Source organism: Opisthocomus hoazin, chromosome 3, assembly GCF_030867145.1.
Source record: "Opisthocomus hoazin isolate bOpiHoa1 chromosome 3, bOpiHoa1.hap1, whole genome shotgun sequence".
In the NCBI taxonomy this organism is placed as follows: Eukaryota; Metazoa; Chordata; class Aves; order Opisthocomiformes; family Opisthocomidae; genus Opisthocomus; species Opisthocomus hoazin.
The window spans coordinates 49,074,778-49,092,899 of NC_134416.1; the positions used below are offsets into that span (position 1 = coordinate 49,074,778).

At 40.9% G+C, this 18,122-nt stretch overlaps 1 protein-coding gene across 1 annotated transcript in view; it reads right to left on the reverse strand.

The window, feature by feature from the left end:
* LOC142360851 (chloride channel protein C-like) overlaps positions 1-18,122 on the reverse strand; it is an 85,059-nt gene that overhangs the window by 60,508 nt on the left and 6,429 nt on the right. Inside the window, exons 4-10 of the mRNA XM_075416184.1 lie at positions 17,933-18,108; positions 15,733-15,825; positions 12,701-12,944; positions 9,802-9,996; positions 4,933-5,030; positions 1,413-1,513; positions 742-913 (exon numbers count right to left, since the gene is read on the reverse strand). Coding sequence (XP_075272299.1) covers positions 742-913; positions 1,413-1,513; positions 4,933-5,030; positions 9,802-9,996; positions 12,701-12,944; positions 15,733-15,825; positions 17,933-18,108 — 1,079 coding nt within the window. The remainder of the gene's footprint in view (positions 1-741; positions 914-1,412; positions 1,514-4,932; positions 5,031-9,801; positions 9,997-12,700; positions 12,945-15,732; positions 15,826-17,932; positions 18,109-18,122) is intronic.

Genomic DNA, 18,122 nt, shown 5'->3' on the forward strand with positions numbered 1-18,122 from the left:
GGGAGATGGCTGACAGACTTGTCTATCAATATGTATGCAGCCAAATACGCCATGTTTCAGCAAACACAGCATATTAAAAATTGATCTAGATAACAGTCTGGGGAGGATAGGAAGTGAATACTCAGGGGTAGGGCAAAGGCAGAAGTTTGTGTACACCAATCTTTCTTTTTAGAATTTTTTTGATATTTGAATTGCTTTATGCTGGATACCCACTCTCCAGTCACTACTCCTTGCCTGCTGAACATTAAACCTCTCAACAATACTGTAAGAACTTTGCTCTAGGCTACCACTGCTTTCTAAAAACTACAACAAAAGACCTAACTGCAGCTTTCTCCTAAGTCTAGGGTGTTGATGTCCAAGATTAAGATTCAGGCTATTATGTGCGTAAGAAACGGATGAAAAGTCTGGATCTGAACCCATATTTCTACAGTTACAGAGATGGAGCCAGCAGCTGAGACTCTCTCTGGGTCCCCAAAGGATTCAAATGATCTATACTTGGAAAGTACACGTTTTTGGCTATGGTCCTTCCACAGCTATTCTCAGATGATTTTTCTTCATTCTTTTCCACAATTCTAGCATCTCTTTCCAAGTAAACCATCCTGTTCCACCTATATAACCTCCTCCAAGCAATTATAGCTTTGCTATTGCCAGGCTTTCAGCTTACAATTCAGACTGCTTACAATTCAGACTCAACACAGGCCTTTTGTACAGGAAGCTCAAACCAAGATGGGAGAAGCTTACAGCATAGGAATAACCAGGCCACTGGCAACAGCAGAACCTGCCGTCCAGCAGCTGAGGACAAAATAAAATGCCAAAGCAGTGCAGAGCGATGCATATCCAAATTCTTTATGAGTCCCACGTTTAAAAAGATACGTGATCCCTTGCTTCCCGTTTTCAACTAGAAGCGCAGCGGCTGCAACACAGAGGAAAAAGTGTGGACAGATACAAAATATTAAAAGGATCCTTTACAAAAATACAGTTTGCAGTAGTTCTTATTTGCCTAAACCTAATTAAAAATCAGCAAAGTACATAGATCAGTTAATTGAAGTTTACACAACACCTTCAAGCATCTGGGGCACTTTCAGGAAAACAAGGTACATTTCTTCTTTCCAGTCTGGTCTGTGTGATGTTAATCTTGATCTAAACAAGGAGAAACTGCAGCCATCTAAGCTGAAGAAAGGCAACCGTATTACTTCAGCAGGGCTTTCTGCACATTCCTTTCAGAGGTAATAACTCAGGAACTACCCAGCATATTTGGCTCAAATATGGAATTTAGTTCTGATATATCCCTCAAAAGGGAACACTACATTACTTTGAAGAAAACCTGCATTATGAGTAAATATACTTTGACATCACCTCAAGTTACATAAATTCAGTTTGTTAACAGGTATCAACCACTTAGCTCCCCTTACCTTGATTGAAAGTTTGATTAGAATATCTGACTCCATCTGGACCAATCCATGTCCTTGATGAACAGCTATATTCTGAAATTTCCCTCTTGAACTGATTTATGCTTAAATATTAAAAACAAAAAAAATTATTAAATGGATGAATATAACTTACCTTAGTGCCTGTATAGAATGTGTCTACTAGATATAAATTTTACACAAAAAACCTACTTTTCCTTACCTCTCCCAATTAAATTGGTTTATTAACTAATAAATCTAGTTTACTAGGTCAGTTTATTAATTATTCTACTAAACTAATAAATTTGGTTTATTAATGCTCATATTACTCTGCATAAACCTCCTGCTGCTGAAACCCTAAATTTCCAGAGCCAGGAATCACTTTACACTCCCTAAAACTAGAAAACAGGGAAAAAAATCTGATTAAAATGCCCACCCTGGCCTTGATCTCCTTGCCCACACATACCATTGTAACTCTGTAAAACAGGATCAGCAGACCAAAAATTTGTCATTCCTGAGAGCCAACAGCACCCCAAGCTTACAGATGCATTTGCAGTTAGAAAGCTTTGCACAGGACAGTGCTGTGGAGAGCAGGAAGGACTCAGAGGTTTCCTCATCCACAGTAGCAGGCTAAACCCAAATCACACCTAAAAAATGTTTGTCCAACATGTTCTTAAAGCTCTTCTTCAGTAAATACTGGCACCATCTTGCAACATAGGCTACTGGTTCTCATGCTGACCATGACCAGCCTTTCTGTGCAGTACTGCTGTTCCTGGGCACTTTCTCAATCTCTGACATCTGGAGCAATTGCACCCTCTAAGCAGGTACAACTTCCTTCTTCCAGTCTGGAAAGCACCCAGCATGTTTTGGACATTGCCACAACCTAAACAGTAACAATATGAACTCTGTTTCTGGAACAAAGAGTAGGAGATCTATGGTATTTGACCCACCTGATCCCTGCTCAGAACTACACAGAAAATTTAAGATGTAGCCAACATCTAGAGTGAGGAAATTTCTTCCAGACCCCAGATTGGCAACCAAAGGAACACAAGATACTTCCTAGTCTTCTATTTGCTTTTTACGTTATTCCACACACTCAAACAAGAATATATTCCAAATTCATAATGGTCCACAAAAAATAAAAAACTTTTTTACTTCATCCTGCTTTAGAAATCATGTGATTGTTTAACCCACCTATAGCAAAACCTCAAGTTCTATACAAATGTCTTCACTACCAGTAAAGGACGGCACACACAAACACCAGCACATCTGAGAGGCTGAAGCTTGCAGCAATGCCAAAATAACAGACACAACAGAAGAAAGGGTATTTTTTACAATTAAAATACACGGTTGAGTAAGAAGAACAAAGCACAGAGAACAGAGATGTAGGACTTGTTTACACACAGGGTTTTGTACCACTAACTCTTTCCATTTGAAATCAGTGTATTTATCAGAGACAGATTTCTCCCTGATGCAAATGGGAGGACTGCGCTGCCACATCATGTGCTGCAGGAATGCATGTGCTGCACCAAGACCTGCTACTGGAAGAATCCCATCACTTCTTTACCTCCTCCTGTCTCCCCATGACCTCCTATTCTTCCTTCTCCTAGGATTATCAAGGCCTGCTGGAAGTGCTACAAAACACTACCGAAAGCACTGTTCCAGTACAAATTTATGAGGATAAGCTATGCTAGAAGAAAGTGCCATCATACTGGCACAGACACGCACAGCCCCATCTGGAGCTGCAGCTCTTGTACTGTCGTGGTTTAAAAGAAAAAACATCCACTCACCAAATTGGATCAGTACAAAAGACAAAAACAAGCCCCTTATAATTTTTTTTGTTATATGGTTCTTACTGGATAGCTTAAAGCTGCAAGGATGCCTGTTACTAACCTGTTGGGTCTTCAAAGGTTAATGGTACTTACCTGCCTCTAAAGCACTAAGAATATCAGATTATGCTGAAATGAGCCAAATCTTAATGATCCTAACTCAAATCTCACAACTGCAATCATAATTCCATTTTTAAATTTCTAAGAATGGGACAACAGTGAACAAGCTTCTTTTCCATGTTTAGCCTTGTACCTTGTTACAAGTTCACTAGAGACATCACCACTACCTTCAGCATATGCATGGCCTTGTAAAATCCATGGCAATTTGGTGCTCAATTCCCTTCAGATCTATCCATTTTTGACAGGATGTACTCTTCATAACTTGTAGCCACACCAAATGAAAAACTGGCATGAAAACCGTTTAGCCTCTAGGTTGGATCAGCTTGACTACTTTTGATCAGAGACAGACAAAAAAAGCCATGAAATTATCGTGGTTTCAGATGTTTTTCCATTTAGAGCAAAAATAGTTTTGTTTTGAAAAATAACATTTTGCAAGCATTTAGTCCTTAAAATAAAAAAGGATGTTGGGGTGAGGAAAAAGGCCTTTCCTATAGCAATCCAAATAGTAGCCGGACTTGGTCACTAACTGACAAAGCTTGCTTTTATAAAGAATATGTAAATACATGTTATGGCAAACAATACTGATCCAGGTATTGCAAGTGAAATAACAGTCTAGAATTAGTGGCAAGGAAAGTATATCTGCTTTCTTTATGCTTAAATAAACTGTTAAGAGTCCAGTCACCAATGGCAAGTTATTCAGTATTTACAGTTCATACTATGCAATACAGATGACGCTGCCCATGTGGAAGGAGGAATTAATAAATTTTACAAATCTACAAATTTGTAAAACTACAAGTTGGTAGTGACCACTCAGAATGACTGCAAAACCAAACTGTCATTTAACCTCAATCTCAGCAATCCTTTTTCTACTTCCTCTGGATTCCTCACAGGTATTTATCAAGAAAAATACTGGGACTGCAAAATCTGTACCAGATTCAAGGATTTCTTCAACTGTATCACCCATAAAATCCCTAGCCATCCAGCCACATACTCTGCCTGTTTATTATCACAATATTTGTCATTTGAAGTCCCTGAGTTAGAGTTTGTGCTGTAGTGGCACGCACCTCTGATGTGGTACCTATCGGTGTTCTTGTACAGATGACTGATCAAATCATGTCCCTCTGTCAATAATAGCTGACTGAAGCTGAGAATAACGAAGAGTTTTTTGTTAAAGCACAGCCTGTTTCCTATAGACTTATATACGCTTATATAAGGCCTAAACACCTTTTAAAACAAAATTAGGATTCTAAATTGAAAAAGTGCTTGCACGATACATAACAGCCAAGTATCAGGCTCTTTTCATTTTTTAACTCCCTTTTGTTTCTTTTTTTCTCCTTTTTTTCCTCTTTAATTGGACACAATGGCAAATACCTCTCACTACAAAAGTTGAAGTGTGATTAAATTTAAGTGATTAAAAGATTAAGTGTGATTCTTGTCTCTACATTAATTAATTTTAAACATTCAGCTTTGATACACCTTTGAATTTTTCCATCCCATATCACTGTAAAAACTAACTGGGAGAAATGGTTAATAATTATATTTACATAGATATGCTCCTGGTGACTCTCTCCACTTACATTTCTGAGTTGTTTCTCAGCTGGTAGTTTCTCATGCTCATGACTGGAGTGCAAGGAAAGAAATATGGTATGTATACTGTAACAGTCGTCGTACATACCTGCAGGCATTAAAATAACAAAACAGACTATCGTGAGATGTAGGAACTGACAAAAACAGATAGAAAAGTGACTAAAATCACTAGTGCTAGCAGTTACCACATGGGAATTGCCCTTTTGTCTTGCTCACGTATCCCAGAAGATCGGCATTTGCTCCTAAGCAGCCAGTGAGGCCCAGATTCATCCCATCTAAATTCAGAGACCCAACTGTTGCAACTGGGTAATTGACCTCCAGCTCTGCAGCCACCACAGAGCCACCGCCACCTCCAGAGAGAAAGATCTGCAGCACACGGGATGCTCTACGCGTGCCCGGCCTCCCCGCCCCGTGCCACGTTCAGCCCGAGCTCCTTGCAGGCTACCAGCTGGAGGCTGCACCTTGGGCACAGCAAGGACTCAGGACTTGTCTGTCTTTCATTAAGGCCCTAGGTTTTTAGCTGCTACTTAAAATTATGTGTTGTGTCAAAAACAATCCACTGCTTCAATTTAGGTCACTTCCTGCTTTACGCAAATTTGAAGTCCCTGATCAGTACAAACAGCCAAAGGTTTGTTTCTAACTTGCAAACTTATTGCTTCCCTTCCCTTTTAAGGAGGATGTTGTGAAAGGATTAATATTCAGGCAATCGACCGGAAGAAGTTCCTAGACATCCTCGCAATACTGGACAGCCATAATGCCTAATGCAGATTATATACGATATAGTAGGGACACAAACATCGCAATCCAAATGGATGAAGAGCCTTCACCGGGTCCTTCTACTAGCTTTCCACCTACACATTTTGAAGTAAACATGAATGAATCCAAAAATATTTGAAATAGAGCACAGCAGGTGGTGTTTTCACTGGCTGCTTTGCATTCGCCAAAAGCAAAGGAAGTTTTTACAGGAGATGACTGTATTTCAGTTATGCATATTTTTCAACATAACATAGTTCAATATAGCATAGTTATATTTCATTCAAAACTAACGTTGTTTTTTATGTCAGTTGACATCAATTTACATTTCTAAATAAATGAAGATCACCCAAATGAAAAAAAAAATTATTCAGAAAAGATTTCCATAGACATCTGCAGAGAAATGACTGGAACAGACAGCCATAATAATAATATATTTTCCAAGCACAAGGTTTCATGTGCTCTGTGGATTGTTATAAAACAGCTCAGGTGGCACATTTATAGAAAACCTCAAACTGAGATTCAGCTGTGTGCAGTTGTCATGATTTGTCAGACAATCATATCTCAAGCCTTTGTTTCCCTGTATCTCAAAGTTTATAAGCTTATGGGCAGAGCGCATCTACAAGAGACAGATGAAACTGGGAGTAGCTCGGTCTTCACAAAGCTTAGGTCAGGTTTTGTTTCTGAAAATTTAACTCCCAGGACAGTTCAAACCCAGGTCAAGTTTTTGTCAAAGACCCAAAGCGAGGTAGAAGAAGGACAGCTTGCCTGGAGCCAGTGGCTACATATTTAAAGCAGCAGCCTATCTCCACAGCTAGGTAGAAAAAAAAAAAATCCTTTCAAGTAACCTTTTAAGTCTTTGATGGTTTAAGTATATATGCATATATCCTCAAATTATTCACCCTGCCCATGGAAACACTGAGCTTTCGGAACAGAAGCATTAGTCAACATGATAAAAAAAATAGAAAAAGAAAGATAGCTCTGCCAGATTCTTGGCAAAACATTAACTGCATTGTGATTTCCTCACAGAGAGAAAGGTGATGAACTGAGGAGAAGCAAATGCAGGCCAAGGGGCAGAAGGGCACTTAGGAAGACAGCTTCACCTAATCTATGGGTTGAAGATTAGATATTCAATTCCAGTCAAAGGAATGGTGCTCCGGGTTATATTGTGGGTGTGGACGATACCATGATGGGTTCTTTCCAAGTTTAAATTCAGACTGGTTTATACAAGATTATTTTTGGTTAAAGTCACTGTGACATAGCTTCTTTCAGTTGCCTGATTATGTGAGTTCAGAAGGAAAAAAAAAAAATAGTATGGTTCTGTCTCAGATCAAACAGTTTCTTTCCTGCTTTTTTTTTGCCAAGTTATAATAAAATAAGGATTGTGACCTGAGCAGGATCTTCTAGAGCTAATAAAAAAGAAAAACAGTTCATGCTACAAAGTTAATGTAAAAAAACAGAATTAAAAAAAAAGTGTAAAGGATGAAGACAAAAATATACAAACAAAAAAAGCTCCTGTAAGCACTACAGCCCTACAAAACAGATGCTGTTCTCCCAGTTTCAGGTATGATCTGGCAAGGTGCTAACTGCTCCAAGAACTTTTGGAGTCAGTAAGGCACCACACCTAAAGAACATAAAATGGCTCTTAGGAGGCCTTTTCTTTACATCTGACACTAAATCTTTGCTAGCCAATCTTAAGTTTAATCCTACGGTATCTTCTAACACACTGGGTCTTGCTGTCTTATGCTGTGGCTTGTTTTGCATTTTTCCTGAAAAGTAATAAGGAACCGTGTGTTTTTAATGTGTCTAAGTAGTTTATGGAAGGTTTTTGTAATGTACTATGAGAAAGCCAAACCTTTCCCAATAGTAGGGGAAGTGGCTGTCAAACACAGAGCTCCAGCGCCAAATCATTAAAACAATAATTGTTACAAACCCGACCCCTCACAAATAGAGGTCCTTTGGAAACAGTAGAGTTTACACAGGACTAATGGGAGTCACCCATGAGGTTCCATTCCTTATCCTGCTGGTTTGAAAACTGGATTTTTGTTAGGATGTCTCATTGCAGTGCTCAACAGCACAAAATCCCGACTCCTTTGCAAGACCTGGGAGCAAATTTGTAGCACAGCGAAAGAAGACTGGGCAGTGGAAAGACTCTCCCTAGAGCTGAAAAAAAAACATTTTCCCTACCAACCTTGCCCACTCCTTCAAAGGTGGAAGCACAAAGCTTCAAGTGAGCTTCCTCAAGGTGTCTCCCCTCAGCGAGATCCTGAACAAACAGGGCTGCAAATTGAAAAGCTGACAGCCTGCCGCTACGAGGAGCTAAAATCTGGCTGCCACCAATGGCATGGACCTGCTACAGCACAGTCCATTCATGGGGATTCCATCTCCTCCTCTTCCTCCTGCCAGAGGGTCAGCTGTCACCTCTGATGTGCCAACAGAGAACCCAACAAGCAGGGCGCTGCTCCAAGCAACAAGCAGGACTAGGTGGAGGAGGAGGAGCTGGACTGCCACAGCACGCACGGCTTTCAAGCACTAAATGAAATGCACTCTTTATGACCCTATGGAGAGCAAAAAAAGTGCAACCTATGGGAAACGTGCGCATCTCTACCAATCTGTGGAGACCTTGCAGAGAATCGACCGTGTGCCTCAAACTACCGTTATTCACACTTTTAGATCCAAAAGTTTCCCTTTTCATACTTAAAGTACTAATTGTTTTCCTCCTAGTATCATCCAGGTCACTGGTGTGAGCCAAGGTGATTGCTTTCCCCTGAAGCTTATGTCCTTTTCTTGGCTTGGAGTAGAGGCTGCTGAAGGCATGTCTGGGCTGATGGGAGGAGAGCATCTATATGGCCAACCTATAGGTCTACAATTGAGCAGGCCTCTCTGCAGGAGGGAAGGAAGAGAAAGTAAAATATATATATATACACATATATGTATATATAGCATACATAAAACATACCGGCAAGTCTGCCTAAAAGAGGGCAGAAGAAAGCAGCTTCGGTGTGCACCGATTTCCCTAAAGAAAGGTCGTCTCAACACTTAAAAAGCTCTGAAAACTGCTCAGAAAAACTTCCTCGAAAATGGTGGAAAAAAAGAAAAATTATGACAAGCAGGTATTCACTAGAGAAATTTGCAAAGAAACCCAAATTTGCACAGTTTACTAAAAGTGCAGTAGAAAAGCTCTGAAGGTTTACTTTCTCCACATTTAACAATATACTTAAATTATAACCAAAGCATAAAATTGAAAATTATGAAAATGTTCAAAACATGGGGACCTTTTGTCTATACCCTTTGCGTTCCAATGGCATGGCCCTCCCCAAAGCCATACAATGCCAAATGGAAACTCCAAAGCCTAGAGGTAAAATGGCCCCATCGCGCCTTATCAGGACATCTGCAGCTCCAGGCTGACCTCCATCAGTAACAACTAGGGATAACTGACTCAGACACATAGCTAGCTCCAGAAAGTTATCTGTACCTATCCGTAACCTCTAAGACCTTTACAACATCTATTCTTCATGCACCTATTCTTCTCACAACAGGCAGAGATCTCTTTTGTTATCTTGAGGCAAAAATACATATGGTTATGGTAACAGTCTCCTCATTGTTCATTCCAACGTGACAGCTGAAAATGTGCCCAGGTGCAGAGGTGCGGAGGAGGATGTCCGCCTGGTTCTGCTACATGAGCAAGCTGTGTGGGGTAATGAGAGGATCACTCACTAGCAAGGAATAATGGAGAAAAAACAGACGAAATCTACTTGTGACAGCCGTCCCTAGATCGCAGATTAATGCAGAAGCACACCAGCATAACTGCTACATGTCACTAAGCTGTTGTAGTATCATCAGAGTAGAGCAACTCTACAGGTAAAATACTTCAAGCATTAAAAAACAAAACAAAATCCCAAAATAAAGCATGTCTTCTCCATTCTTATATACCCGCCAACATTAAATACCTATACATACTTTGGAAATCCATGTTTGCTGTAATCTGTTGCACATTATCAAGTACCAGCAGGTGAGATCCCCTTTTCCATCCAGCCAATTTATGACCTGCCCTCATTAGCCACTGTAAACATTACATAATCAAGGGAATCATATTATTTACTTACGAGGATGAGCATAGTTTCCAACAACTTGCTTGTTTTTCTAAGGGATGATTTTGGAATTGAATTAAAGAACTGCATACGTAGTTTATTAATCTTTATATTTAGGGAAACAAAGAGAGCTCCCAGCAGACCTCCAAGCATTCCAAGAAGGATGGTGGGAATGAAGGCCAATATGTTCATGTCCAGCAAGTTCTTAACCTGAGTTAAAAAAAGGAGAAAAAAAAATATTCTGAGCATCCTGCCCGTGACATGAAATATATATTGCACCCTCTCTTACAAAACCTGATACCACAAAGTAATTTCCACACAGGAAATAAATCTTTCCTTGCGGTTTAGGGAGCTCAGCTAATTAATTTAAAGCTGATCTCATGAGGGATGGTGTACTCTTCTTGCGCACCTCACAGGAGTGGAACCAGCAGGTAGACACTTGTGTTGGCACACATAGCAGAAACCTCTGTGATGCACTTGCAGTTACCACAAGCACTCAGCACTCGAGTTTACACCCAAATAACATGACATACCGGCCTTAACGGACACCGCAAAAGACTCGCTGAACCAGAGCTTTGCTCACTGTGTCTACATCTGCACCATAATTTGGGAAAGTTCATTTATTGTCAACCTGCATTCATGTGCATTGAGATCACTTATAAGTAAATTTAAGTAAAACTATGAAAATTGATGCTGATCTGGAATAATTTGCAGAACAACAAATCACAAACACAGAATATAATCTGGCAGCTAGAATAGTAACTGAATTTTCTGCTTGATTCCTCAACAGGCAGCAAGGATGAGAGCAATATCATGTTTAATTTTTTTTTTTCCAAAGGATTTAAAGAGATCTCATGTTTAAGATGTTGAAATTCAAAGAGCAGCAGCTTAATTTGAAGTTAAAAAAAAAAATCTGTTTTATTTACTGCAGGATCCAAATATCTTGCATTATGTTCTAATTAATTCCAATCCTGCATTAAAACTAAAAATGGACATACATGGATTTATTGTTTTCTCTCCCTACCTCCATTTTTTCTAAGGGAAAGATATACTTAGATGTTTGTTTTAAAGTAATATGCACATTACACTGCATGTGTGTGGCAATAAAAGTAAAGTCAAACAAGTGCTCCACAGGCTGGGAATGAAAGGTGAGCACAGTGTACTGTTTTTTTTGTTGTATCAACCACAGGCTTTGGCCAGTCATCAAGAAAAATCTGTTACCTACAGAGCAAGTTTCCCCTCTACAAATAATCCAATGGTCTACGTAAAAATAAAGTGAAGCTTCCTGAAAATCTCATGCTCTGGAGTACAATAAATTCCCCTTGTAACATTATGCTAGGTAGAATGAAACTAAAGCAAACAAATACTTTTCTTGAGAAACATAACCCACAAGCTTTCAGCTCGGAGTTTATCTACTGTAAACTGTGTTGGTTAATGCCACAAAACATGAAAGAAGCAAAATTTCCCCTGAGTCCTATGTTCAGTGAAATGAAAACGTTTCTGGTTATCTGTACCACACTGAGGGCCAAAAACTATTGAACCCTGCCAGAAGTCATGTTGATAATAATTTTACCTAGCTATTTCCTCTAATGACACTAAGAAAAGATAGAAGGAGACAGAATCCATGGCTTTTTTTCAGAAAACATTCTGAAAGGAGTGTTAAAAGACCAATGCTTATCGTAAAATACCAGCTGAAGTGAAGCCACTCTCCCTTGTGCATGCAGCTGTTCATTACACAATGCGTTGGCTTCAGCAATGCATCTGGTTTCAGACAGTCTGACTTCTTTCTTGTCCATATGGTCTCACCTTTCTGCCAAAAATTTTTATCTTCTTGGTTGTGTCACTGCAACTGTTTGGGGGACTGCACTACGATTTGGTTGACAAAAAGGATCTGGGTTGAAAACCAATGTGTTCTCTGTTTGCCCCAGCTAAACTTGTGGTAAAGCAAATATACCCCAAATACTTTTGCATAGTGTATGCAAAATCATTGTATCAGGCAGCACACACACAAAAAAACGTTGCCCATTTTCCCAACCAAGGTATGCCTACTTACAGAAAATACCATGATCTCTGGGTTTTGCACTGTGAGAGAGATACAAGCCAGAAGAAATTCCAAGATCAAAGTGATCAGGGAATTACCTTAGAAAAAACTGACTTAGTATCAAAGTGGACTGGGATTCAGAAGACCACGGTTTTATTGTGGCTCTCTAATTGATCTTCAAGTCAAACAGAAAGCAGGATATTTAGGCAAGAAGAAGTGAAGATCATGATATTTGCACATCACTATTGAATCACCTTGCAATAAAAATGAGTGAAAGACATGATAATAAATGCAACTATTTTTAGGTGGACACCAGGTAAAATTCAAAGATCAAGGTTGTGTCGTGCTGGAAGGAATAAATTGAAGGTAGCTGAGGCTGAAGGTCACCTCCATTGTGCAACCAGGAACAAACAGTGATTACATGTTTTCCAGTGTTTAATCTGTAAGCACCAAGGAACAGCGGCACAGTACAGCGATGCCTGCAGCAACAATAGAGAGCTCAAGCCAGCTACAGAAGGAGACGACACCCTATTTAAGAGCTTCCCTGCTTTTCCTTTACTTTGACATATCCATCTCCTATCCAGCACCAATACAGGAAGTTATCTTCATAATTTACACGACTAGCTAATAAGCAAACAGTAGGTGCTCTATTTGTTAGCTTCAATTTAGAACAAAATAACTCTGTGTCATATCTAAGCAATTATCAGCTGTAAAGTGTGAAGGCTTCCATATCCACCGATGTGATAATTGTACATATACCACCCTTTCCCCTCCTCAGTCCCCCTTCCCTGCTACTCCCCCAGCAACAATGCTGAAAGATGCAGGGGTTTAGGTTTGCCTGTTTCTCCCCATGCCCACACAGTACTTACTTACCCAAAATATAATTCTTTTCTCTGCTTCAAAAAATCCAAAATGACCTCTGTAAACAAACCCAGAGAGAGAAGAGGACAGTAAATCCGTGGTGAAAGTAGCCATCAAGCAGCAGAAGAAGGTTTGCCAGGCCAGCCTGATGTCCCAGAACGAAGACACTTCTTCTAATGTGAACAAGAGCCCACCGACGGGGGCACGAAATACCGAAGCTATCCCTGCTCCTGCGCCAGCCGTAATGAAACTGCGCCTGCAACAGGTAGAAGAGTCAACATTTGGGTAACAGGGGAAAAAAACAGAAAGACGCCAGCTGCATAAACATCGTTTGCTGTCAAAGATGGGTTTATAGGGCTGAATTTAAAGACCTGCTGGCTCGTTTTGGGGTTATTATCGTGCCTTGCATCTCTAGGATCTGAGTTCAGATCTACTCGCCTCACCCTCTGGCCTTGACAAAACCCTCAATCCTGTACCTTCACACAGGGACCAGCGTGCCACACCAGCGAGCTGCTGAACCAGCGCCAGCCAGCCTAACACCAGGCAGGTGTGCCACTTCACACCTGGGAAGCAGTGCAGTCCCAGGGGGGAAATACTGCAGGCAAAAAAGGTAAGGTCTGGGATTCACTAGAGAATGAGAGTACAGCCCCGGAGCCTGTAGGCTAGACATGCCGCCTCAGTCTGTAAATGTCTGAGAAATCCATGGGGAACATCTATGCCTTGTCTCCCTCCCTGTAGAGGCATGGAGCTCATATACACCCCGAGGAGCAACAAACTTCTGTTGCTGTAAGCTGCACTAGGAGCTCAAATGGCAAAGATCTGCACTGTGAGCCAGCTCCAGTAAAGAAAAAAAAAAGGAAAAAAAAAAGAAAGAAAAATAAAGAAAAATAAAAATAATTATAGTGTTGTAAATAAAGGCATTAATGGACAGTCTTCCTTTATACATTTATTATTTTTTTTTTTCCCACACGCAACATAATTTTCTTTCCAAAGCACCCATTTCATTATATGAAAACAACATCCTGCATCAGACAAATGTTACACGTTTAAGGAAGGCCACAGTGTGCAAATCAGAAGGCAGGGTACAGAAAGAAGAAATAAAATTATGCTTGAATTCTGCCTTGGAAAATTAGATTCAAGACCAGCCTTTGCGGAGGATACTGGGGTGATGCTGATACATATAAGGCACTAATCACTAGTGCTCACCACCTTATAAAACGTGCATCCTCTGGATGTGCTGCCTGAGACCTCAGAGATAATTTGCAGAAACACTGAGCATTCAGTACTAGCTGCAGTCAATAAGTATACAAAGCACTTAGGTATTTTTAATATTAAGAAATGGCAAGTTCTCAGCAAAAAACACCAACAGATCAGAGTCATCTCTAAAACTTAGGGGGCTCTTTTGACTTCTCTGTGGCGTCCACAAATTTTGTCAGTAAAAGATGGGTGGCAACGAGGATAATGGACAGAAAATAAGAGAAAAGATTAGTTCCTGTGTCAAAGCCCTTAACAAAGCCCACCAGTAAAGCTACACAGGCACCTTTATGTTTGATATTTCCCAACTCACAAATGCTAAGCTAGACACTCTTGTGCATGGATTTTTACTTATGCGTTGTGTCTTCACAGTGACATTGTTTCCAGCAGCAGGGAACTCAAAAGGTACCACAAACCACCATAAAAGCAGAGCGAGCTTTGCTTGGATGTCTCCAACCTCTTGCTCCACTCAGTTGTATGTGCTACGTGTCCCACCAGTAGGATCAACAACGGAATCGGACCCCTCCTACACATCCGTTACAGCTGCCTGATGGAGGGATGCCTCAAGATCCTTCCACACCCTAATGCTTACCGAGTTACTGCCCTGCTTGTGACTGTGCTTGGAGAGGGTACATCTCTTGAGTCTGCTTAACTCCAAAACATACCAAGGGAGTGGGAGTCTTTCACCCTGGCCTTTGTAAAGAATCGAGGTCTTGCTTAGACTGAAATTTGTCTCTGCTGCTCATAACAACCTTCGCTGTGAAGGGGACTTCCACCTAACCTGTCTCTCCCAGGACGGTTCCTGACTGCAAGCTAACGCTTCTTTCTTATTATACTATAACTGGATCCTGCAAAAAAAAAGTTTCAAAAGTTCTCACTGCTTCTCTTACCACAATCGCTGATTTCTTCCATGACTAACATTTTATTTAACCAGCACCTCTCAGAATTATTGAAATGACTGATCTTAAAAAGCTAAAGACAAAGGAAATCCCGTATTATCCCTTTGGTGTTCTTTGATTTTCTTTTAAGCTACAGATAGTTCATAGTAGCTGTTCATTTAAATTCTTTGTACTTCTACAGGAAATTAACACACAGGGGTTTTTTTTTCCTTGCTTTAGAAAAAAAAATCAGCATTTTATATGTTTTTTTTATGTCAACGTGACAATAAATACCATCCAGAAAACATAAACTGGTTTGTAATTTCTTTTCCTGGAAACCATTCTCATTAATTTCAGTAGAACTGTTCACAAGAGAGAGCTTACCAGAGTTATCTCACAGACACGCATGAGCAGAGAAGAGATAGATTTAAAAAGTGTCACAAACAATTTACTCCTTCAAAACTAGAAAAATAAAGCAAGGGCTCCCTGTGCACATCGTGCAATACCTCTCATCTCTTTTTCCCTGGACCAGCATCATTAATTTGAGGATAAAACCTATGTCTAAAAATCCTGCATTTTTCTCCCTCCTTACACAACCCAGAAGGCAACGGGAAAAGGTCTTCAGTTTTAACATATTATTTCACGAGAGTTCAATAAAACAACCTGTGAACTCTTTTAATTAAAGAACTTTAAAGTTGTTTAATTAAACAAATTCCTTTTAATTAGAGTGGTTGGCATTTTCCCCATTCCAAAGTGACAAACAGGAGGAAGGCTGGAAGACTTCTGGAGCAGCATCTCTATTTTCCTTCCAGATGCAATGGGCTTGCTGGCGACTCACTGGAGACACCCGGGGTGCCAAGGGCAGGCGGTGGGGCGGCCCCCCCCAGCCCCACAGCTCTACCCATCACTTACTTGTCAGCTGAATTCCGAAACCTGGTGAAGATTGGGAGGTAGACGCCGAGGGTGTCCGACTGCAGCTGGCTCAGGCCACAACCCAGGAGAGCACTAAAAGTGATGTTGTATAGTTGAGAGCACTCTTTCGGTAAATTATTCATAAATCTGCCATGGTTTAAAGGCAGGGGAGGACAGAGCCTTAGACGGCATGCAGCAGCAAAGCTAGATTGGTTTCAACAGATTTAAACATGGAAAATGTTGAACATGTCTTTTAAACATGCAAAGTCCCATTGACGTAAAGCAGGACACTATTAAAGACGTTCAGATTCTTTACTCAGAGACTTAAATGTCTCTTTTGCAAGGAGTGCTGTGATGATAGCCCATGAACTGCCTTTTGAAGAACTGCATGTTAATGTCTGCCCAAGTGTGGTGACACATCAGACTACAGCCCATCATTTCAATCATCTGTTCCCAGGTGATTGACCATGGCAGTCAGAACAGCCCTGCTTCTAACAGAAGATGTGCAATGATTTAAATCATTACAGTGTGTTCCCAGGCAGCACTTCAAACTACATATAAAAGGGGGAAAAAAAAAATTCAAACCTTTAGTAAAATGAAAAATCTATTCATTGTACAATCTTGGAAGACTTTTCTACAAGACTTAAATTAGGAGCCTTAACAAATCTCTCAGAGGCTTTTAGCAACTTATGTGTGTTTATGTTTAATAAAAATGGTGGAAGGTTCCAGCTAAACTAAATTAAACTAGCTCTTAATTCCTATGTTTTGAAAAGGCATCACGTTAATACCGTGCTGACTTTTTTCATGGAAACATGATTCAATTCTTTGGCTCATGCATCACTATTACCAACCCAACACAAAGGAAAAAAAAAATCACAGCTGCAGTCTCTGAGCTCCTGGAGACAAATGTCTGAAAGCAAAGAAAACAAAAGAAACCTAAAGGGAGAGGTAAACCTTGGTAATCATTGTCTGAAAGGTTTGTGGCTGCCTCTGACTAACCATGTGCTCCTATTTTTGAACATCTGAGTCATCCCCTGGGGTGCTGCACCTCCGTGAAAATAAATAAATAAATATGAACCCACGGAGTAACAGAAAATGTGAACGGGTGGTGGGGAGGAGGAGAGGTTTGGTGGGGCGGTGAAGAGGTAGAGGACGTCCTTGAGGGTGAGTAATTTCCAAAACCAAAAAGGGTCAGAAATAAAAAAGCAAGCCAGTCGACAAACCATCTATATCTTATTAGCAGAGACCAATTTTACCATCTCTACTCAAGATACGATTTAATGATGGTAATAAAGTGCAGCAGGATTCTCCACTAAACGGTGAATAAAGGAAATGATGTCGCTTAACAAAGCGGAAGAGTCCAAAATCTGGCCTGCAGTCCTTACTAAGTTTGGCTGTATTGCAACACAGTAAATTTTAAGAACTACTCTGACAGACAGAGCAGACTGGGCAGCCGTCCTCTCCCCTTCTCACAAGGCCCCAGACCACAATAGGGTGATGGGGATTCTCTTTCTTTCTGTACAGCAAGGGGGAATAAAAACACCATCCTCCAAGAAGCCTATAAAGTCTACTTTGGCTTAGTACACCACCGCGGGAACAACAAGCAGCTCCAATGGACTGGCAATCCGCCACCGGCAGAGCCCACAAAGCAGCAACCGGGTTCCGCGGTTCCGCGCCCTTAGCTGGCACCAGCAGCTGCCGTGTTTGCAAGCTGGAGACACAGACTCCGAGGACCTGGCTGTCCACCGCCGTGCGCCTCGCACTGCCACTGACGGCACTTGTGCAGGTGCCTGCAAAAACATCGTCCCTTCTGTGCGCAGCCATTGGAGACTGGCCTTATTTTTACACAGACGCTGCACAGGTAAAAGTAGTCATATGAGATGCGAAGCAGCCGGCAGGCCGTAGCTGTGAGACAGGCTGCTTTCAGAAAGAAAACTGACTGCCGTTGTCCAGAAAACTGCTTGCTGAGCCTCACGGGGAATCAGACTAGGGAACCGAGCCGCTATCTAAAACACACAGCAAAAAAATCTTTTCTTCACTGCACAGCGTGAATAGTTGTGCTAACACAAAGGAGGGGACAGCACAGGTGAGAAGAGCCCCCGAGGCAGGGTATTTTTTAAGGCAGTGCTGCCACCAAGACACACATTGCAAAACCATACCCTCAGCCTGACAGCTTTAACTTTCATCTGCTATTTCTTACCCCAAATGGACCATGGGACCTTCCGGCCCGCAGAAGAGCCCGGAGGCTACAGCCAGCACGCATGAGACAAATGTCCCTAAAAAGGTCTTGATGTTAAAAAGATGCTGAATAGCAGTGCCATTCAAATACCCAATGATTTCTGGCAAGCCAGATGGTGAACCCGCTGGGCAAAAGAACTGCAAAGGAAAAA